The sequence below is a fragment of the Ursus arctos genome, chromosome Y (assembly GCF_023065955.2).
Source record: "Ursus arctos isolate Adak ecotype North America chromosome Y, UrsArc2.0, whole genome shotgun sequence".
NCBI lineage: Eukaryota > Metazoa > Chordata > Mammalia > Carnivora > Ursidae > Ursus > Ursus arctos.
The window spans coordinates 25,341,762-25,365,577 of record NC_079874.1 but is presented as its reverse complement, the minus strand read 5'-3'; the positions used below and the strand labels follow the sequence as shown (position 1 = coordinate 25,365,577).

The window sequence follows — 23,816 nt, the reverse complement described above, 5'->3', positions numbered from 1 at the left end:
CCTGCAGTAAACTGAACTCCCCAACCTGCAGAATGCAGGGGCCCTTTACGCCAACGATGCGAGCAGAGCACTGTCAGACTGACGCCGCGTCCTGGGTACCTCCGGGTGCACAGTGGGGCGGCCTTACCTCACAGAAACTCTGGCACTGCTGCTTCCGCGGGTCCCAGGACTCCTTGCAGGGTTCCAGACACTGGGGGGATTAACAGTAAAAGGAAAGAAAGAAATGGGTAAGAAACAGGGCCAAAGGAAAATCACCTGCGCTCCCTACTTGTCCACACCTACTTCTGCTAATTCGTGAAGGGCACCGAGCTACTCAGTGCATCACTGGAATGGTGTATCACGGGCATCTGAGCGAGGCAGCACGACCGAACAGAAACAAAAAATGTCTATTGCAACACGACCGAGAAAGAAAAGCTGCACAGTCCGGAGGGGACATGTAGGAGAAGTGGTGATATTCACCATCGGGCACAACTGTTTAGACAGAAATATTTGTATTCGGTAAGAAATCTTTTCTAGGGGCACCTGGCTGGCTGGATTGGTGGAGCACACAACTCTGAATCTCGGGGTTGTGAGTTCAAGCCCCCTGTTGGGTGTAGAGATTACTTAAAAATAAAATCTCTAAAAAAAAAAAAAAATGTTTTCGAAAGTTGTTGTCACAGATGAATTTTGTTTTTTCATAAACTTTAATATGAAGTTGCTTTTACAACTGGCAACATAGGACTATTGTCTATACAGTCTCCTGCAGGTGACTGGGTGAAGGGGCATTGTATTAAATATCTATATATAACATATAGTTGTTAACTAATGTGTTTAGCTCAATGGATCTAACAGCATTAACATGCATCCAGTTTAATTACTCTATTAAAATATTTTGAATGCACCTTAACATATTTACCAAATAAATATTAGAATATATTGAATCAACCTAAATATATTGAATAAACTGACATGAGAGTTTCAGAATAGAGAATAAAATCTGAGTATATGTTTAAAATGTATTATCACATATATTAACAAATCAAAGATAATAACTAGGCTCCGTTATTCAAACAACAATAATAATAATGTTAATAGTAATAACGTATAGTATATATTATATATATTAAATGCATATATGTGTATATATGTAATAATATAAGATACTGTTGAATAAAGGATACATGTATAATAGTTTATTACTATGTAGTACTATATATAGTATTAGTATAATATATAAAATAGAATAATATATAAAATTAGTATAATATATACAATATATGAATATATGAACACATAAATATATATAATACATAAATATAAATATATATAATATATAATGCATAATATATATAAAATAATATATAAAATATACATAGTACATACATTATATGTTACCACTACACCATGGAACTATATACATATATATATATGCACATATATGTATACCACAGCACTATATATACTACCTAAAATACAGTTCCTTATATCATATATAATATTATATATACTATATACAACATGTAGTAATAAATAAGAGATCACAGCCAGTCCTCATGGTTGAAATTAAAATGTTACATTAATAAGAATAGAGATTTGATTCTCAATGTTATGTTTTATTTTATTTTTTTTTTTAAGATTTTATTTATTTATGTGACAGAGAGACAGCCAGCGAGAGAGGGAACAGAGCAGGGGAGTGGGAGAGGAAGAAGCAGGCTCCCAGCGGAGGAGCCCGATGTGGGACTCGATCCCAGAACGTCGGGATCACGCCCTGAGCTGAAGGCAGACGCTTAACGGCTGCGCTACCCAGGCGCCCCTCCATGTTATGTTTTAATGCAAGTTTTAATTAGCAAAAACGAAGAGTCCCATAGAGTTAAATGTCAGTTCTCTAAAGCCAGCTTACCCCTGGCTCCCCTCAGGTCATTATTATTTTATCTATATGTGTATGTACGTATATATATATATATATATATATATATACGTACATACACCGATACTGCTTTTCACTCCACTTGGTAGCCACCTCCCCCTCTGCTGTAAAACATGGTTTAAACTCTAAGAGTCTACTGTCCATGTGCCAACTGGCCATCTGTCACAGCAGTGCTGCTCACAGAGGGATCGATGACTGGTAATATGAACACCACCTTGCAATTTACCAGAAGTGCAAACTCATGCCCTGCCCCTAGACCTAGAGTCTGAACCTCTGGGATCGCAGCCCAGGAATCTCTGTGAGCAAATTCTCTAAGAAACTCTGATGCTTACTGAACTTTGAAAAGACCTGCCTTCTTGTGGTAAACATTTCCCAATATATACGTGTATCAGATCAACACATCAGTTATACAAGGTTGTGCATCGTATCTCAACAAAGCTGGGGCAGCAGGAGGAGCTGCTGTACAATTTGACGGGGAAAAAAAGGTGGCCCCTAGGTGCCTCAGTCTGTTGAGTGACTGCTGATTTCGGGTCAGGTCATAATCGCACGGTTGCGAGATCAAGTCCCATGTCAGGCTCCACACTGAATATGAAGCCTTCTTAAGATTCTCTCTCTCCCTCTCCAAAAAAAAAAAAAAAAAAAAAAGATCCATATTGTCACTTTGTTTTATTTTTCATAAAGAATCAATCTGTTTCAGGGCACCTCGGTGGCGCAGTCATTAAGCGTCTGCCTTCGGCTCAGGGCGTGATCCCGGCGTTGTGGGATCGAGCCCCACATCAGGCTCCTCCGCTAGGAGTCTGCTTCTTCCTCTCCCACTCCCCCTGCTTGTGTTCCCTCTCTCACTGGCTGTCTCTGTCAAATAAATAAATAAAATCTTAAAAAAAAAAAAAATCAATCTGTTTCTTGTAAGAATATTTTAGATTGTATATTCTTTAATGTTGCATATGAACAATTCATTGTTTAGTTATTTTAATTTTAAAAACTTGAGCTCTTCCACAAAATTTTTCCAAGACCTACACAAGCTTGTCCCAAGTTTCCTGGTGTCCACCTCTCCCAAGCATGTTAAAGCAAATGCACAGTTTTTGGCCAATATCACAATCGTAAAAGAATACCATTTTTCTAACAGCAATGGAGTCACTTAAAAACTTGTCTCCTGGGGCGCCTGGGTGGCTCAGTTGGTTAAGCATCTGCCTTTGGCTCAGGTTATGATTTCGGGGTCCTGGGAATGAGCCCTGCATGGGGCCCTGCTCAGCGGGGAGTCTGTTTCTCCCTCTCCCTCTGACCCCTCACCCCTGCTCGTGCGTGTACACAGGCACGCATGCACGTGTGTTCTCACTCTCAAATAAATAAATAAAATCTTTAAAAAAAAAAACCTCGTCTCCCTTATGTGTTTTATGAGTTCTTTCAAGAGTTAGTTTTGTTTCCTAAAGGTATGTCTGATTCCTTATCCTCAGACCTCTCTGTATTTGTTTTAAGACATTGGCTCCTAGCCAAAAAAGTTTAATGGTCACTTAATAAGTATAGCTAGACCTAATTCCTTCTTAAGACCACTTGAAGCGAATAAACAGCACTCTTCAGAATACCTTGAGATTTTGTTCGGTAGGAGACGTGTCCTATGATGAGGAAGGGCCCCTCCGTAAGATCTGGGGATTTTTCAGGAACACAGTTCAGCTATTTACAAATTAAGTCTTTATCATTTTATTCAGGAAACATCCAACAAACATTCCTTCCCTATGAAACTGCTCCCTGCAATGTGGCTAACAATGTCTCCACATAATTACGTCAATCTTCCTTTGGACCATTGCTGCGAATGTAAATTGGGAACACGGGCTAACTACGCGCGTGCTCAGTTGTATTGTCAGAACCATAGACACTGGTGCATTAAAGAGTTTCAATCCTTGGAGAGCTCCACAATTCCACCTAATTCTGTTCTTGACAGACTGTGGAACAAATACCTTATATAAACCAAATACCATTTACAAAAGGAGGCACGCTTGTGAAATGCTAATGGAAGCAATACGTAACCTACTTGTCTTCTTGTTAATCCAGCATTGCTATCTGCCAAGTCCGGCATCAGTATACGCAATTCATTTAAAGTTCGATTTAAATTGCATGCTTGCCTCATTTCCAATAGCCAGTACTCATCGGTGTCTAAAGATACATCACAAAATGTTATTAATGACCACCAACATTTTCTTTTAATAATCCTCTGTGAAAACTATCTGAAAAGAAAAGCCTGGATATGGAAATCTCAGTAAATCTTTGCAGGATCCATTTGTCAAAGCTCGATTTCTTTATAGTGCTCTTAGCCAGGTAAAATGATTGTAATAAAAGCCAAAGGGGGGGAAAAAACCCAACCATTTCTCTCATACTTAAAACAAAAAAAAGTCCTGTTTCTCCAGATTAAAAAAAGGGGGGGGGTTGTCAAAAGAGGGCAGGTTCAAATCTCATTTCCATAAGAAAAATAATACTACAAGCAGACAATTGCTTTGAAATCTATTGCATATCACAACTGTAAGTGCCCTGATCAAAGTACCAAAAAACAAAAACAAAAAACCACAAAAAAACAGTAACTGAATTTACTATTTTAGCAAGTGTTTTAAGCTTTCACACTTTAGAATGACCAACAATTTGAAATTCTCTCTTCCCATGTTACTGCCTCAAGCCAAACAAAGCAAAACTTAAAATTTCAGGGAAAATCTGTAAAAATTGGCTGACAGAGCTAACACAGATCATCATTAGGAATGTAGACACCAGTTATTTTTCACTTACTCTAGAAAGATACATTTGCAATATCACTTCCTTAGCTTACACATCTGTATTCCATTTCTACTTAAAAATACACAGTACTATGAAACATGTACATAAACTATTCTACTAAAATGTGGGGCACACGAGCACTGGAACTTTGCCACATTTACTACAATATTCTTAATGTGAGTAGCAGCTCAATGAACTTCTGTTAAATAAATGTATCGATAAGTTTAAATGTTTTTATAAGCAGTTCCTGGAGTTGGCACACTCGTATTCAAGCGTGGAAGTATTTCTCCAGGGACCAAGCAGATACTGAGTAAGAGCGAAGGAGGGCAAGTTAGGAATAATGGGAGTGGCAGGAAGCACAGGGAGCTGGAGAGCTCAGCCAATGACCAGAAGACAACTGGTCTTCACTGCCTTCCGGTTCTTGTCCAGAACCGCCCAGCACTCCAAACTTTACAGATAAGCCAGCGACACTGACTTTAGGCGAATCTTTCCGACTTCTAAATATACTGTGCAATGCTCTGTACGTAATTTCACTGCAATTTATTTATAACAGAAGATATTAGATACATTACTTAAATTGCTCTAAGTAAGTGCTTTTGAAGTGGGAGTGAGTTTGCCCTCTCGGGGAACATGGGGTGATGTCTGGAGATGGTTTTGTTTGCAGCAATGAGGAGAAACATACTGGATTCTAGCAGGCACAGGCCAGGGACGTGGCTTAAACATCATACAGTGCATACAGGCTAGCCCTCCAACGTGATAAAAAATTATCTGGCTCCAAATGTTCATAGTGCTGAGGCTGAGAAATTGCTTTAAAAAAAAAAAAAAAGGCAACAGAAATGCAGTGGATTAGTCATAATAACAGAGTCGATCCTGAGAAACAACTTGCCCGGGAGAGAGGAGTAAAGGCTAAGTGAAAACTGTCACCTCTAATTATGCCACAATTCTACATGTTTTGGTCACATTCATCCTTGTAAGACATGGTTTTGATAATGTGAGTTCTCTGATAAAATTAGACAATAATTATCAAATTAAGCCCAAAGTATATGGTTTACATTCAAAACATCTGGTCAACCAGCAAATCCTGCCTAAACAGCTTCTTCCACCTCTCATGAATGACTTTCTGTGAAGCTGGTCTCTTTTCTGCTCCCCAAACTCAAGATCCCTTGACTTCCACTGGGTTACTGAATTGCTTCCTTAAAGAGAGCCTGTTTTCACCACTGCTATCCACACAGCATGTGCTGATTCCTCTGCAATTCCATGCAGCTTTTCCCCAAGAATGTTCACATTTTATTTTTGAGTTATTCGCAGAGGCTATGAGTTGTACTGAAGATACACTATCTCCAATTGACTATAAACTCATCTTTGGGAGTGCCTATATCTGCCAACCGTCCATAATCCTTCGAAAGCATATAGGAGCGAGCGTGCAAAAGACAGGACAGACTCTCAGGAACATCCCATGCACTGTGGCAATGCAGCTGGTGCAGAATGGAGGCACAGAAAGCCTGGGTTTGAGCCCTACCTCTGCTACATGTCTAACCTACAACTGTTAAAAAAAAATTGCATAATTATTCAGCCTCCATTTGCTAATTCAAATATGAGAATACAATCATTCATACTAACTTGTAAAAAAAATTTACTGAACACCAAAGAGTGCCAGAACTTTTATGGATTTATAAAACACTTTGAAAATTATTTGTTCAATGGAGCCCCATAATAACAGATCCATGGAGGTACGTAACATTAGGTACTATTATTCTTATATTTTAGAGAGAGGAAACTCAGTGTAGAGAGGTTGACTAAACAAAGCAAGTGACTATGGTCGAGACTTCAGGAATGGGAAGTTGGACCCATGCTCTGGCACACTCAAAGGAATGTTCTTTCCATTACAGAACGCTGCCCTGTTTATGCCACGAGCTGCAAAGGCTTAATGAGGTGATGTAAGTGAAAGGGATTTGGAAACTGAAAAGTACTTTGCAAATCTGTAAGATTCATGAATTACTATGATCTCGGAAAGCATTCAGCTCCAAAATGCCCTAGGCAGGTGTTACAAATTTCAAGGTACTTATGAAATCATAACCAGTAAGACTGAGTATTTCATATCACAGACAAAGGGATCCAACTCTTAGGAGCCAAAGTACTGACAAAGAGGGAAATTACTGATATCGCTTTGGTGAACTACCATCTGGACAGATGAGGACAAAATTCCATACCTTACATTTAACCAAATGCTTCCATAAAAGGAAATTATATTACCTTCTATTGCATTACCAGCAAAGGAAATTCTATTACCTAAATAGCAATTACAATAAATTCTGAAGCATAAAAATGTTCCTATAAAATTCAGATTTTCACACATGTCCAATAATCAAGGAAACAAAACCCATAATTACATTATATTAAATAAATAGAACCCATTAAAACAAAGCAACCAGCATTCCATACATTCCAACCTGTTCAAATTAACATCTGCTAAATCAACAAATAAGGATTTACCTTTCCTACATGTGATGTATTCATCTAGTCTCCAAGATGGGGGAAAATTGGCAGTCATTGTGCCCTAAAGCAGTATATAATCTCCATGGGAGAAAGCATATAAGTCTAAAGTGAAGAAGCATAAAATAGCCAAGAGAAAATAAGGGGCCTTAAGACAATGAAGAAGTGATATGTATTTCTATATGGGATATCTGGAGAGGACTGCATAGAATCAAGGATTCATGAATTAACGTAGAAGGAGGAGTGGGACTTGACCACCTTGAGCAGATCTGGGGCTTGAGGATATATGTGGGGGGGTAATATATGATGCAGGATAGCGAAAAGAGAAGACACAGTAAACTACAAGGCTAGAAACACAACCCTTGGAATTCAATGAGGAGCCACCGAGAGTCCTAGAACAGTGAGGTGCTTGCCTCACTTTGTGTTTAAGATGACTTGAGTGTTGCTGCAATATAATGATTTATAAAAAATATATATATTTGGTCATTCTGATGACCAAAATACATTTCTCAAATATATTTAATCTTCATCCACCGTTCCTTGAAAATGCTTCAGAGCCATAAAGGTGCAATGGGTGTCTTATTATCAAGAAAGGTGACGTTAGGACCCACCTCCACCCTCACCAAAGGGCAGGGGCTGATTGACAGGAGGACCAATCATGTGATCAGAGGGTCAGAACTTTTAGTCCCACCCCCTAACTGCTGGGGAGGGGAGAGGGGCTGGAGACTGAGCTGGCTAATTCTTAGTCAATCATGGCTAGGTAATGAAGTCTTCATAAAAACACAACAGGACCAGAACACCTGGCTGGCTCAGTTGGAAGTACCTGCGATTTTTGATCTGGGGGTCGTTGAGTCCAAGTCCCATGTTGGGTGTACAGATTACTTTATTAATATATATTACTATATATACTATACACACACACATACATATATACTTTATAATATACATATATACCACATACATACACAGATTATATATAAAGTATATATACACATTATATAGACTATAAACATAGTGTATATACTACATATATGCTTTATATAGATTATATATACTATGTATATATGCACACTCATATAGGTTCTATATATCTATATATATTACTTTATATATATCTCATATATATACTTTATATATAGTATATATATTATATATGTAAAGTAGACATACGCTTTATAGAGATTTCTCTCTCTCTCTCTCTCTCTCTCTACACACACACACACACACACACACACTTTAAAGAAAAACCCACAAGGGGACTGTTCTTTTTATCCTTTCCTGACATTTTTCACGCTTGGGCAACCAGAACACTTCCATGTGCCACAGAGCTGGGCCCCAAGTTCCACGAGGACAGAAGCTCCTTTGTTGGGGACCCCGTCCTGTGTATCTCTTCACCTGCCTGTTGACTCATACCCTGTATCCTATCTTTTAATAAACTGGTTAATGAAAGTGTTTCCCTGCGTTCTGTGAGCTACTCTAGGAAATTAATCGAACCCTAGGAGGGAGTCGTGGGAACTTCCTTCCTGGTCTGGATTTGACATTGGCCTGTGAAGCTGGGAGCGAGGCGGACAGTCTTAAAGGTTCCGTGGGATCTGATGCTCTCTCTCTATAGATTAAGGGTCAGAATTGAGCTGAATTCTCAGACACGCTGCTGGTGTCTGGGAATGGCTTGGTGGTGAGGGAGGGGGATCCCCCCACATTGGAATTGGCTCCAGGAGCCCTAAAAGAGTTGGAATAAGAGTTGGATTACAGAGGTGAGGTATTACAGCAAATGAAATCAGAGCAGAAGTTTCTACAATGTCTTCCAAAGCTCCCGTCTGCCATTTAAAGTGTAGGTATGCCATCTGGATGGCAGAGGACACCGGATAACAGGAAAGGGAACATGAGCCTAGGAAAGGCAATGTGGGGCTGCAAGTTCATGGACACAGTTACTGGTTTGCTGTGAAAGGCAGGAATCAGGAGAAATAAGAACAGGAAAACACACCAAAATTTCCAACCTCCATCTGAAAGGAACCCGTGGTGTCCCTAAGACGGAGCACGGGGAAGAAACAAACATAGGGAAAGCTGCACAACTGAGACTCTAACATGATGAGCTCAAGGCATCTAGTGGACATACGTGAAGGGACGCCCAAAGAGCCACTGGAATTGTGGACATGGGGTTCTGGAGAAAGGCTGAAGAAACGATGAGCATTTATGAACTCCTCTGCTCTTTCATTCATTCGTTCCTTTTATAAATATTTGCAGAATTCAATTACCACAGCGTCGTGCTAGGTAATGGGTCTGCTAAATCTATGAACTACACAAAAACCTCCAAGTTCTATACCATCTAGAAAAGTTAAAAACAATAAATCATGTTTGTTTATAAGTAAAACCCAGGCTACGTGTGAAGAAGGAAACAAAGTATGAGGATTAGAGCGCCAAGCACTTGGGGAGTTGGGATATTCAAGAGCTAGAATGGCAACACTGAGGAGATCTCACGGCTCAGCAAAAATGCTTCTGTTTCCCCTTTTTCTATTTGTGCACAGGACACTGGAACTCGGGGAGACACAAATGTTGGAACATGTTGGTGAAGAGAAGGAAGGGATCAGGTGGAGGGGGTCTGACTGAAAATGGAAGAGAAATAGGAAATAATCAATTGATCGAGGTCCCAGAGAATATTGCAGAGGCTACAACATGGAAACATAGAATTTTAGGGAGGCAAGGAATCTCTGATGGCATCTATCCCAACCGTACACCCTCCAGACTCAGGAATTAAAACATCTTCATAGAGGCAATGGCTGGTGAGCAGGATTTTGGTCCACAGCCCCATCTATAATTGGACACGGGCCATTCAATTTCCGTGTTCAGCCTAAAGCATGTAAGAATGTAGATGTGAAGATGCAAGACAAGGGTCAGGAGAAGCATGGCTATTCCGGTGAGAGTTTTCCCATACGGTGAGAAGGTGATCAGATGCGTGTCCCCTCCCAAGTGTAGTTCTGGTGGCTGAGCTCGAGAGGTCTTCAGTCGATGGACAAGACAGGCGAGGGCATGGACGTGAATGATTCCTGCCAGCTCTGAGGATAAGACACAGACCATGGATCCTTGGAGTTGGATCAACCTGGAGGACAATTCCACCTGCTAAATGGTTTTTCCCCACTCAAGCTGTATTTTAACCTCTCTGAACCGTCGGTTTCCGACACATAAAAGAATGGAATAATATTTGCCAAAGAGGATCATTTTGAAATAAATTTTATAAAGACAACCTTTTAAAATACCTACACAAAAGCAGACACTCAGTGAATCTGGTTCCCTTCCATTTCTAGAGGACCAATAAAAAGAATTTATTTTAGTTCTTTCATATTTCCCTGATACCTACCTTTTTTCTTTTAACCGAAGAAGAAAACAAAATTTCTTTTATTTCCAGTCTCTCAAGCATGTTCCAATAATTGTTTTAAAAGTACCATTTTTCTTTTTGCCAAAATTCCAACAGCTATGTTTGGTTGGGGTGGCATTATTCTTGTATGTGTCTAGGGGGTGGGATCAGAAGGAAAAATCGGAGACTACTACAGCACTGTACATTTTGTAGGACGTATGGTATACTTTCACAAAAAAAAACAATCTGTTGAATAATAGGAAAGCAAATAATGGCTTATATTTAATTTTTGTCTTCATTGTTGCCTGGATATAGGAATAAGCTTTGAGTTTCACACACACACACACAACACAAAAAAAAAAATCCTTCTTCTCATTTCATATAGATATATATTCATAGCATACAATAATGCTATCAACAGAAGTTTCCAAAGACCATTTCTGTTTTCTAAATTAATGGCAGCAATTTCTTTGGGAAAGTATAGATCTGGTTTTTAGATGGAAGGGGATTTTTTTCCCAATATATTTCCTAAACTATGTACACCCTACTGCCTTTAGAAGTATTCATGGACTCCCTCCAGCTCTAAATTGGTATAGAAATTGTTACAATCCTGTGTGTCGAAAAGCGCGCTGTGTCTTGCCAAAATAATGAAATCTTTTGGCAGACGTCCTATGGAAGTACAGTTGAACAATCCTCAGAGCCTAAACCACACAGGATTAGCATGGCAACCCAGCACAACAACGTTACGCCTTAGACATCTCATATCACAAATCAACTTTCTCTGAAACGATCAAAGGATAATTCCTTTCCCACCATGATGTTTATCTACAAATCTGGGCCTCCTTTTATCACAACGATTTCTCACAATAAAGGGAACTCTGACTTCAGGAGCTCTTTTCATTTCAGTGAAGGTGTTCAGAAACAGAGAAAACAACTGAAGTGGGAAAACGTGATTAATCCAGGTAGTTATTAGCAGAAAACCACTTTCTCACTGTAGTTCTTCCTCACCTAAACTATGTCCTTGTGCACATCACGAAGTCTCCTGACACAGGTCACTGAAGACCACACATGTTTTCTTAGCATCCAGATTGGCTGCCCGATCTTCTCCTATGGAATGTTAGCATACCCCTGCAGTTTCAAATAATATTCTCACCGTTATTTCTCAAATAAAAAGGAATTAATCGCACAGGGAAAGTCACAACTTTACAGTGGAGAAACCAGAGAAAGAATACTACATGATAAAGTCACATCTCCAGGAATGGGGAGAAGCACCGAATCCCTAAGGCAGGAATCCTGCCCAAAAGGCCGAAGCTAAACTGAACCACAAGGAAATGGCCAACAAATCCTGAGTGAGGCTCCTTCTACAAAGCAACAAGCCTCTAGTCTTACAAAATACCAACGTTGTGAACAACCAAGAATGAGGAATGCTTCCAGCCTCAAGGGGACGAAAGATACGCAGCCATCAAATACACAGCACGATGGTGGGCGGGATCCCGAATCAGACGAAACAGGGTTAGGAAGAACACGGACATTACTGGCACAATGGGGAACCATTAAATGTAGACTACGGAATAAAAGCGGTACATCAGTGTTAATGTCCCTGAATTTGGTAATTCCACAGTAGTCATGTAAGAGATGCACGCTAAAGCATTTGGGGGTAAAAGAGACATGATGCCTGCAACTTATCCCTAAACGGTTGGAAACTAAAAAACAATTACAAGGGCATGCATACATCCAATTTTCTTCTATGTACACAAAGAGAGAATGTGGTTAGGCAAATACGGCACACACAAAAATGTTAACAATCGGTAAATCTAGGTTGGGGTTAGCAACTAGAAAACAGGGACCAAATCTGGCACACCATGTTTTGGTAAAGAAAATTTGTTGGAACACAGCCATGCCCATTCATGTATCTACTATCTGTGGCCACTTCTGTGCTATGATAGTTGAGTTACTAGTTGGGACAGACCTTAGGTCCAAGAAACCAAAAAATATTTACTCGTCTTTCATAGAAAGTTTGCTTTACCCTGATTTAGATAAATGGTATATGGAAGTCCTTTGTACTCATAATTTTTCTGCATTTTTAATAACCAAGTTAAACTTTAAAAATTCATAAAATAGGGGTGCCTGGGTGGCTCAGTGGTTGGTTTCAGCTCAGGTCATGACCTCGTGGGTCATGGGATCGAGCCCAGTTGTGGGGAATCTGCTTTAAGATTCTCTCCCTCTGCCTGTCCCCCTGCTCCTTGTCTCTCTAAAATAAATAAATATTAAAAAAAAAAAAGGAAAAAAATTTTAAAAATACATAAAGTCATCTTTAAAGTATTTGAAATCTTAAAATCACAAATGTTCTTCATGGGGCATCATTAAAAAGCTATTATGGACATAGACCTATGGGCAAAAGAGGATGGAAAATCATAAAGTGGCTTTCAATGGGCTTATTTAAATAAGGAAGAGTGGAGATTTACAGCAAATGCTTCAGGTCTGAAATCTGTAGTGACTGGATGGCATGACTTGTCACAGGATCTTCTGGGCTTTGTAAAGTTACACCCAATAGGTACGATCAACAGGTGGCTTCACCACAGCCTCAGGAACCCCACAGTAAGGGGGACAGGGATGCCGGACTCACCCCGGAGGTCTTACATTCATTCAGGTGGTTGTGTGATGAACCCTGTCATCCTCACTTCATCTTGGTTTTTAATTACAAAACACAAGAAACAAGTTCATGCCCCGAAATCGTCCCTCCCTCCTTTGTACTAAATAAGCCCTTCTTACAACACCAAAGCAGAAGATTCCTTGCAATGACAACAGGAAATGAGTATAGCCTACTTCTTTTGCAGTTGTGGGACACTCCATGACAGTCCTGAATAATTATGAGCTTTCAGTAGTACCTGCGTTTCCTGCCTAGATTCATACATTAATTCCACAATCAGTCGAAGTCATGTTTATGACAAGTCCAACGAGGGAAAACTGATGTTGGTGTTTGGCCAAGGCAGGGAAGTAGGGAGGGGTGGGTGCCCTTTCCTCAAGCGAGGAAGCTGACATCCGAACATGAACATTTTCCTGAAGATATTTAAGAACTGCCCCTCGGTAGGAAGTGTATTTATTGAAGAAGCAGATGGCCCAATCAAAGATGTACCTGCCGAGTCAGCCCTTCCGGTGGGAAAAAGAAAACATTTATATGTAATTAGAGCACTCAAAAATTCAACAATAGCTAGAAAAGACTATCTCTATGTGTCATTCCCAACCCAGAAAGTGTAAACACACACACACACACACACACACACACACACACACACACACACGCACATTTTAAAAATTATACCTTGATCATAGGCATCTGTGTCCTTTGGCAGACCATCCAATCAACCACTCCTCTTTCTCCAATACTGACCCTCAGTAATCAAAATAACTCAAGAAACCTATCCCAGCCGTTAGTCAGATCTTGGAGGCTGAATTAAGGAGAACCATCTTGTACCCCAGGATCTCAAGCTTTCACTAGATGGGATTTTGCATAGCCTGGAATCACCAGTCACAGCAGTTTAAACAGCCAGACCCCATCTCCTGAGTGAAAGCCAGAATTCAATCTGCACAGCATGCTTTTGACACCGCTGAGCCCCCAGGTTAAAGAACTCCTCCTTGACATGCTTCAAGTTGAATGGAGATTAGGATTTCCATCACTTCATGCTACATTTAAAAGCTTATGCAAGTCTAGCATTGATCCTTATCTTCGTATGTATTTTTTCTACACATTTTCTGAACAACACACAATTCCTAAGAAATCATGTAATTGGTAGTGCTGGAGAACCGTGTCAATCGTATTCCCAAGCTGGGTGGCCTGGTGTCCTTCTTCCCTGGGCTATAAAATGTTGTACATGTCATGGGAGGAATTGGATTTTTCTATTTGCTCCTATGTTAAATTTCACAGAGCTGCTTTTCAATAGCTTCTATGTGCTGTGCGTTAATAAGATTGTTTCTACCAGCAGTGTATAAAAATGGCATAGGTAGATACACACTTGTCAGCGTATGATTTCCGAGAAATTAAATCTGTTTGTCTGAGAGGTGAGTGATTGTAGTAGGTTCTAAAAGATGACCTAAAAATGAAGCAAGTCCTTAGCTGGACAAATCAGCAAGAGTGTCAGCACTAATCCTTTCCAGACAGAAGCAGTCTGTAACCTTGACAGCTTAATATCTTATCTGTGTGGTTTGGTTGTCTGACATGTCAAGCTCAAGGAAGGCATGGGGCGCTCTTGAAAGGACTGGGGAACTGAAACTCATGAGGACGTTCATGCTTCCTGTCTCCCTTGCCAGACCAAATCACACCAGCTTTGTCAACAGAAAAGCGCCTCTGAGACATTAGCGCATCCCTGAACAAACCCATTCAACTTGGCTTTGTGTGGTAGGTCTGCTCAAAATTAACGAGTCACAATATTCATAACTTTCCAGAAGCTGACATATAGGAGTTATGGGTGGGAAGCCCTGTTTACATAGAACCCATCTGACATTTAACCCAGACTCAGAACTCACACGATCTCATTGGAATCTTTAATTTTGTCCTTCCCTCACCCCCGAAAGACAGAAACTGAGTTTCCTGTGTCCAATGGAATGCCATTACAATAAGATGACAATTAAAGCTACTTGTGAACGCAATCACAACCAGCAGCAAGTACAAACTCAGTTAAGTACGGGTCACTGCGAAGGTTTATGTCATGCTCCTAGTCTTTCAGGAAATTTTGCACCAGGTCTCGATGGCCTTCGTTACACCATGTGCAATGTTCATACGGGTTTCTCATGCTACTTCCCCTCATAACCCCCTCGACCTGAAACACATAGTTAAGAATCCAACCGCGGACGTCTCATTTTGTTGTTTTGCGCTTAATTCCGCTAATTCAACAATGTTTAATTAACTCTGTGCTTACTCTCTCAACTCCTTTACCCACTCATTCATCTGCTGAACCAGAAAGTCTAGAAAACAAGGCAGCGCGAACCGTGCCGAGCAGTGCTATCCAACATAATGCAATGGTGGAAATGCCCTCTATGCACACGGTCCACTACGGCAGCCATCAGCCATGTAAGGCTATTGAGTGCTTGAAATGCAGCCAGGGTGACTAAAAACAAAATACTTCATTTTAATTCATATAAGTGTAGAGAGCCATATGTGGCTCGTGGCCACCATACTGGGGATGACAAACTGAGTGTTAGAAAAGTACAAAGGTGTGCATTCAGCGTCCCTTACTCTCTCTTTCTACTAGCAGAGGAAATAAAAACTGCGTTTCCCAGATGACCTTGCCACTGAGATCCTGAATCAATTAGGCTATGCTAATTAATGCACTCACGCTGCACTTAGAGGCAGAAATGAAGCAGAAGGTATTTTCTTATCTCTCCCCTGTTCACTATTTGTACTGTCATCCTCGTCTTTTCTCATGTCTAGAGAGACTTCATCAGGCAGGATTCTTAACTCTGGGGTAGATATTACAGAGAAGCCTCCACGCGAGCACGACGGTCAACTCTATCCAGCTCTGGTGTCCTTTCTGGACGTTGGGCATACAGCCCATCGTTCCTTCAACACTTCCCATCATTTCTGAAGCATCACCTTCCCTATGTCAATTCCTTCCAGTATCTGTATCTAGAGTGGTTTGTTTCCTTCATTTTCACTGCCCAATACAAGAGACGAAGATGCTATGTGCATTCAGATTTAACACCTACACCATCACAAATGCAAAGAGGGTAGATACAGCTTCTCTGATTGTCTATGTCAGCAACGTTCATCTATAACCCTGAGGATCCCTTCACTTTGGAGTAAACAAAAGTAAGGAAAGTAATATTCTCCCTCTGCTTTGTTCCTCCCCTCCCTCCGTCTCCTGCAGATACATTTGCGGAGATATGTCTATGTGTCCGGCACTCCGAGAGACACAGGGAGGACACATCCACATCGATATCTGTCAGCTTCCACGTTAAGTACAACACAGGACCAAATTAATGACGCCATTACAACCCAGCTGGTCAGCGCTATGGAAGAAGAGTGGAGAGCTGCGCGCTTGGAGCTGGGCAAAGCTCTCTGGGCGAAGCCATGTGTAGGCAGAAGACAGAGTACTGAGCAAGAAAAGAATGAGGAGCAAAAGAAGGTGGGATAGGAGAAGATTATGCTCCTGTCAGCTTTGATCTTCGGAAGCATGAAAACAGAGCTGTAAACTTCCGCTACGTAGACCCACCCGCAAGGTTTCTGCTGTGCTGAGATGACAGACATACGTGATTTATGACACACAGGTACTCAGAGCAAACTTTAGCTCGTGGGCAAATGGAAACTGGGATCTTTGCGATCCTTCGAGGAATTGCTGAATGTGTTTCCAGAAGCACAGCAGGCATGATGTCAAAATGCAGAACAGAAGAAAGAAAACGACTCTGTTACTGAAGAAATTTATGTTCCCTTTATCAGAGACAAGCGATCTAGCTTCCGTTTCTCCAAATACCCGGCACCATTTGTAGAAGCAATCCTTTAGTTACCTCATAAAGACAGCAGAGAGGGGTCTGCTTTATGAAATGGTAAAATTCCCTGAGTAAGATTTCATGCCCTTGAAAACGACATGTATATGGACATAACTCTATGATAACAGCCATGTGTGGCACTCACAACATAGCTGATGTAGTTACTGACTGCTTTCTTCCATTCGGGGGGCGGGGAAGAGCTTAAAAACAGTCTCACGCACGCATAAAATGATTCCAGAAATCTAGGTGACAGGTACAAACCCCCTAAATCTGAAATCGGCCCCTTCATGTAATTCAGGACCGCCCCACTGAACAGTCTAAGCAGCCAACAATGCACAGAACCAAAAAGTAAAGGGTATTGCTCTCACACATTTTATTACTGGCTTCCCAGTTCAGTTTGTTCAGTCCACATGTCCACTCATGAGAGTGACCTCAGACACCTTGAATGTGCACAATCATGGAGCAGCCAAACTCAGCCAGGACCCCGCTCACTGACCGTAATGCAGTCACATCGCTGACCGCCAAGCATACCTGCTTTGCTCCTAACGGCACTTGGCGCACTTTGACGCACTGTGCGATGCTGTTCTTCTACTTCCTAACATACGACAAAGGCTCTGTGTGTTTACTCCAAACACTAGACCTCGTACCCAGTGTAGTAACTTCAATAGGAAACGTGACTGACTCATGCAAAGGCTGTATCACCAAGAGTAGACAAAGGCGAAGCATTCGAACGGCGTCTTCGGCAGGAAACAGAGCCCTACGAAATATTGTTAGGGATTCTAGACTTGTCCAACAAGACCAGTCAGTCCTTCCTAGGAAGTGATAAGCTCCTCTCTCTCTTGTTTGTTTATTTTGGGCAGGAAGGTGCCATTGCTGTTTGTTGAAGGAGCAACGGCAGGGGCACCCAGAGGACTCCGTCTCGGTCACTTTCTGCAGCCCGTCCCCACCCAGAAGGCCTGCAACTGGTGACGACAAAATGCTCTTGTGCCCCGGGTCGACTACTCCTCAGGAGTTTTATAGACCACCTAACAATCAAAGAAGGGGGTAAAGGCCGCCTTTGTGCCCACGGTTACTTTGTCTTTCCTCGCCCGCTCCCCAGTCCCTCCCAGCACAGCCACCACCACAGCCTCGCATGGCTAAGCAGAGGCATGGGCTTTTCACTCCGAATTTCACGGCGTGATAAAATGCAGGGGCTGTTTCCCTGGGGACCTAAAAGCCCTCCTTTGTGAGCCCAGTGGAGGGTCAGGTTAAGTCCTGCATTTTGGCAGCCGTCATCTGTTTGTCTTCATGCTGGGGTCCTCTAACGGGTGGGAGGGAGAGGAAGGGAAGCCCAAAGAGGAGGCAGTTTTAGAAAGCGTTCTTCTTGGAGGCACGTCCCCCCTCTGCCACTACAAATCAGGCGAATGTGAATCCACTGCCCACCGCACGGAGAGCCCTACCAAATCAATTCGATGAAGCCGTGAGGGACAGAGCTTTCTCTTTCTTGCAGGCTGAGTTCACTTCTTGCTTTAAAGAGAAAGGAAAAAAAAAAAAAAAAAAGCAAAGCATAGCATTTTGCTCAGACGTTTTAATCAACAAAAAGAACCTGCAAAAAATGATAATGGAAATACTGAAGATATATTTCTTGGGTTTCTTCCCCCCACTTGCCATAAAATCAGAGAACTTTGCAATTAATGCTTCCAGATATGGGAAACCTGTTGCACTATTAGCAGACACTGCTATTCAAGCTTGATAAAGGGCTCATTCTATCTAAGACGGTCTCCACGAGGAAAAGCTTTACAGCCCATGATTAATGTCGATCATTTCTATAACCTACCATGACAATTTCTGCTCCAGAAGGAAACCAACGGATAGGGGTGGCCCCTAAAAACTTAAATCATTGAATATGGCCCACATCAGTAGCTGGAAAACAGAGAGGGCTTTCTAATGTAATTATAATTGACACAACAATGCTTTTTCTCATTGTAACAGGATTATACTTCCTTCTGTGATGTTGTTCTAAGATTAGAGATTTACTTCAGAAGTTCAGCCCACATGCAGAAGAATAAGCATTTTATTTTTATTTATTTTTTTTTTTTAAAGATTTTATTTATTTATTTGACAGAGATAGAGACAGCCAGCGAGAGAGGGAACACAAGCAGGGGAAGTGGGAGAGGAAGAAGCAGGCTCATAGCGGAGGAGCCTGATGTGGGGCTCAATCCCATAAAGCCGGGATCACGCCCTGAGCCGAAGGCAGACGCTCAACCGCTGTGCCACCCAGGCGCCCCTAGAATAAGCATTTTAAAATTACGAAAATAAGTAGGATAATCACACAGATGGAATGCCCAAGGAGTAAAGAATTTTTCAGGGGATGAAACAATGAGAAATAAAGAATTTTATGAATTTGAAGAGTCACTGCAAACATAATCGGATACAGACACACGTGTGCATACATGCACACACGCACATACACCCCAAATAACAGCAGCGCATTGCCAACTCAATGGGTCATCTTTGGTAAGTGAGGGAATAATCAGATGTTTAGAACGAATAAAAAGAGGCTCTGAGGGGCGCCTGGGTAGCGCAGTCGTTAGGCGTCTGCCTTCAGCTCAGGGCGTGATCCCGGCGTTCCGGGATCGAGTCCCACATCAGGCTCCTCCGCTATGAGCCTGCTTCTTCCTCTCCCACTCCCCCTGCTTGTGTTCCCTCTCTCGCTGGCTGTCTCTCTGTCACATAAATAAATAAAAAATCTTTAAAAAAAAAAAAAAGAGGCTCTGAGCAAAGTGGTCAATGAAACAAAATAGCAATCCTTACATTTATCATCTCATGAAACTTATTTCTTGTGATCCTTTTGTCTTCCCTTCAGCGAGATGGATGCAATCATTCCATCAATCTTTTAAAACAAATTCTAGACATTCCAATGCAAGAGTTGGCACTTGCATCTGTGGATCCCTAACATGGTACTGTGATCCACAAAAGGTCTTTATACTGGGGGGGGGGGGGGGTTGCAACTTGTAACCATGGACCTTTATCTAATGAGTCAATTTGGCAAAACGATTTATCAACGCAAGATACCGGTGGCTACAATTTTAAGCTTAAATCCGACGTTGTACAAATGAATTATCCCCTCCTATTCTAAGTTATATTATCACTCTGTTCTGCTTCTGTTTAAGGTTTAGGTTGACGAGAATAGTACTAGATGGCGTACCTTTTGGCCTTAATATTATAGTAGATGGGTTTCCCACATGTAATTTTGAAATGAAATGCTTTTGCCACAAAAGGATCTCAATTTCAAGTGCCTGATCCTGCACGTGCAAGTCAAGGTTCCTCTCTAAGTGCAACGGGACAGAGTAATAACGGGGAGCTGAGTGCAACCTCACATCAATGGAGGGGATTCACGTGTCCAGCTGTCCAGCAGCAGGAGGAAAGTCCATGCCTGCCTGAATCCGAAGGGTGAGCCAAACAAACTTTCTGCAGATGTTGGCAAGGCATGAGTTGACTAAGATTTCGACTGTTGGCCTTCCTAAAGGAAGACTTCCTGTGTGGACCCTCAGATTCCATATGCAAAACACTTAGGACTTTTCAGTTAGCTTTACGTTAATCAATGACCTTCCCTAACCAAAAGAGTGGTAGATCTGTGGGCTTGTACTTTGTGTTTTTACTATTGTTTCCTTTTTTTATATTTCTCCACTCACCTTTTCAATGTGTTACCCTTAAGTTCTTTTGTTCCTTCTATTTATTTTGCAGTCTGTCTTGTCTTTCACTTGCAAGTGAAGAAACATCAGCTCAAGCTCTGTCTGAATCCAGAAAGTTAGGTCTACCTGTTATGTGTAAGTTTTGTGTAAGTTTTTTCTTCTCAGACAAGACTAGTGGGGGTAGGGGTGGGGGGTTATATAGAGATATACAGATGGTCTCTGATTCTAGAAAATAGGTAGTTTTAAAACTCTCCATAGGGGTGCCTGGGTGGGTCAGTCGGTAAAACATCTGCCTTCGGCTCAGGTCGTGGTCTCAGGGTCCTGGGATCGAATCCCACATCCGGCTCCTTGCTCAGAAGGGAGCCTGCTTCTCCCTTTCCATCTGCCCCCCCCCCCTTCATGCTCTCTCTCCCTCTCTCCTCTCAAATGGATGAATAAAAATCTTTTTAAAAAAAGAATGAAGACAGGCCGCCTCTTCTATTTAAAAAAAAAAAAAAAAACTTTCCGTAATTTACTTTTTTGAAAGAGGCAAGAATATCTCTAGCTCTATCTAGGGCATTTAGCCTTAGGAGAATCTTTTCCTGGGGAAGAAGAGCAAAATGACCATGTCCATCACAGATTCTATTTCTTTTTTAAGTTAAAATAAAGAGCAAAGGGAACGCTGGTGAGCTCAGGAGTCACAGTAATAAACACGGGACAATCAAGGAAGACATCTCCTGGCCTGTGAATGTGAATTTCGTAGGCCTAGTGATTTTGCAAGCTGCTGTTAGGGTTGTCAAATACTTTGCTACACTGAAAGGATGTCCTATTCCTCAGCACACACACGAACGTAGGCACTGACACCCATTTTCCATCTATACTTGGCTACAGTAGAAAGCTTTATATCTTTTGTAGGTTGCAATTATTAGTAAAGTCTACCCCTGCCTGCCAAAAAAAAGGGAAGCTCGAAAATAGAATCCTGCTTTTAAGAGAATATTTCACACAGCACTTGCAGGCTCTAATGAGATCGAGGTTGAGGGCTTGATCCCCACGCGGCACAATTTGCTGTAGGCAGGGAAAACCATTCCACCTCGGAAGGAGGTCTGAGCAGACCACTGGTAAGAAATGCACCATTCATCTCGTGGGAACAGGCAGGGTTTCTCAGCCTCAGCACTAGTGACATGTGGGGTTGGGGGAATCTTTGCTCAGTGAGGCTGTCCCGTGCGTGGTATGACGTTAGCGACATCCTCAGCCTCTCCCCGCTAAATGCCAGTAGCAACTCCATCCTCATCTGAGAAAGGGGATGTCTCCAAACATTGCCAAACGTCACCAGGGGCGGGAGGAGGGCACACACACCCCCAGTCAAGAACCAGCGAGACAGGGTAAGACCCTAAATAAGATAAATAAGGGGAAAAGGACTCAGGACAGTTCTGCTAATGGTGCCCTGGAACCCGTCTCTCCACCATGTGGATTTCTCAGTAACAGAAGCCAGACTGAAATTCTGCCGTGAGACTAAAACGAGAGGTTAGAACACAAGTAATTCATTCTAACAGTTCAAAGGATGAAAGAAAAGAAAAAGTAAAACAAGTAACAATTCTAACACTTGAAAATAACTCCAGGATTTCCAAAGTACTTCTACAAATCAACATTGCTGTGAATGATATTTCTGTGGGACTTCTGGAATATTCATGCAAAAACAAGTCAAATCTGTTAGCTTTTTAGTGAACAGGATGTTTCCAGCTAGAAGCTATTGTAGAGGTACTTTCTCTCTTAGCGATAAGCAGTCAGCAAACAGAATTACCGCGTTCAACCTCCTTGAGAAAAGAGCTAAGACTTCCACGGCAATGAATGACAGAGGAAAGAATGAATTATCACATTATCGAAATCCTCTCATTATACTCTCTTGAGCCAAATGAGCACCTTCAATGCATACATTTTGATTTTACCGCATTTCAAACACTGTGACCTGTTCTATTCAGCTCCACCATCTAATTGGAGGCAACAAATACCAAACTTCCCACAAAGCATCTGAAACCCAGGGAAGTTCATCAGGTTGCAACAATGTTACAAATTGATAGACGGGCCAATTAAAATGGTTCTCAGACTACTCTTCATAGTGAAAAATACTATCTATGCCTCTGAGGTGGACCAAAGAGTATCTGAAAGTAGAATAGTTATATAAAAATCATTTTATAACAAAGAAAACAAACTTAATCAGATCACCTGCTAAAAAGAAGCATCCAATAAACAAAGTAAGTAATTTGCCTATAATTCTGGAGTCTAAAATAAGCAAAATAATTCAAAATAGGCAAAAAATTTTTTCAAAATAGGCAAATTTTTAACAACTTTGCGCTACTTAAGCCAAGCTGAAGAATGAAAATGAACACATAACTATATTCTTTATATTTGGACCAAATATTGTCACTTCATAAAACGAAGGAACCATACAAATGTGTCACTCTACTTATATTAAGTAACATTATTTTTAAAATACTCCATTAAACCTCTGCAAAGTCCAGATACGTTAGTAAACGGTTTCAACATATATAAGCTCATTTCCTTTTTAATTTCTTGTATGTCCGTTCTTTCCCTGAAAGTCATGGTAGAGATATGTGGACATACGACATCTGGAGGGACACCACAGAGAAGAGGGCATTCTAGATGTTCAGTAAATAAAAATGGAACCCCTGGGTATTTTATCGTTAGCATAAAGAAGCCACGAAGAGGTGGCCCTCTCCTGAGTCGGCATCTGCTACATCACAGACCCTCTGTTACAATGGCTCCCACAGAGAAAGGCTTAAGGACGTGAGGACCCACTAGACAAATGCTACCCTGCCCTAGTCTACTTCTCCTCCAGGAATGACACCTGAATTCCTGCAGCACCTACAGTAACTCCAAGACATTTCATGAAGTACAAAACCAAAACTATCCCCACATCTCTAACGGTAAGAGGCAGATACAGATGGAATCGTCGGGACCGGGTGTGAGACAGACTAAACAAAATGCAAGTATTAAGGGGCGCCTGGGTGGCTCAGCTGGTTAAGCATCTTCCTTCGGCTCAGGTCATGAGCCCAGGGTCCTGGGATTGAGTCCCACATCAGGCTCCTCGCTCAGCAAGGGTCTACTTCTCTCTCTCTCAAGTAAATAAATAAAATCTTTTAAAAATGCA

At 41.4% G+C, this 23,816-nt stretch overlaps 1 protein-coding gene across 2 annotated transcripts in view; it reads right to left on the bottom strand.

Annotated features, from left to right (window-relative positions):
• LOC130541803 (anosmin-1) overlaps positions 1–23,816 on the bottom strand; it is a 182,850-nt gene that overhangs the window by 76,960 nt on the left and 82,074 nt on the right. For both annotated transcript variants that reach the window (XM_057315651.1, XM_057315640.1), the window contains exon 3: positions 128–190. In XM_057315651.1, coding sequence (XP_057171634.1) covers positions 128–190 — 63 coding nt within the window. The remainder of the gene's footprint in view (positions 1–127; positions 191–23,816) is intronic.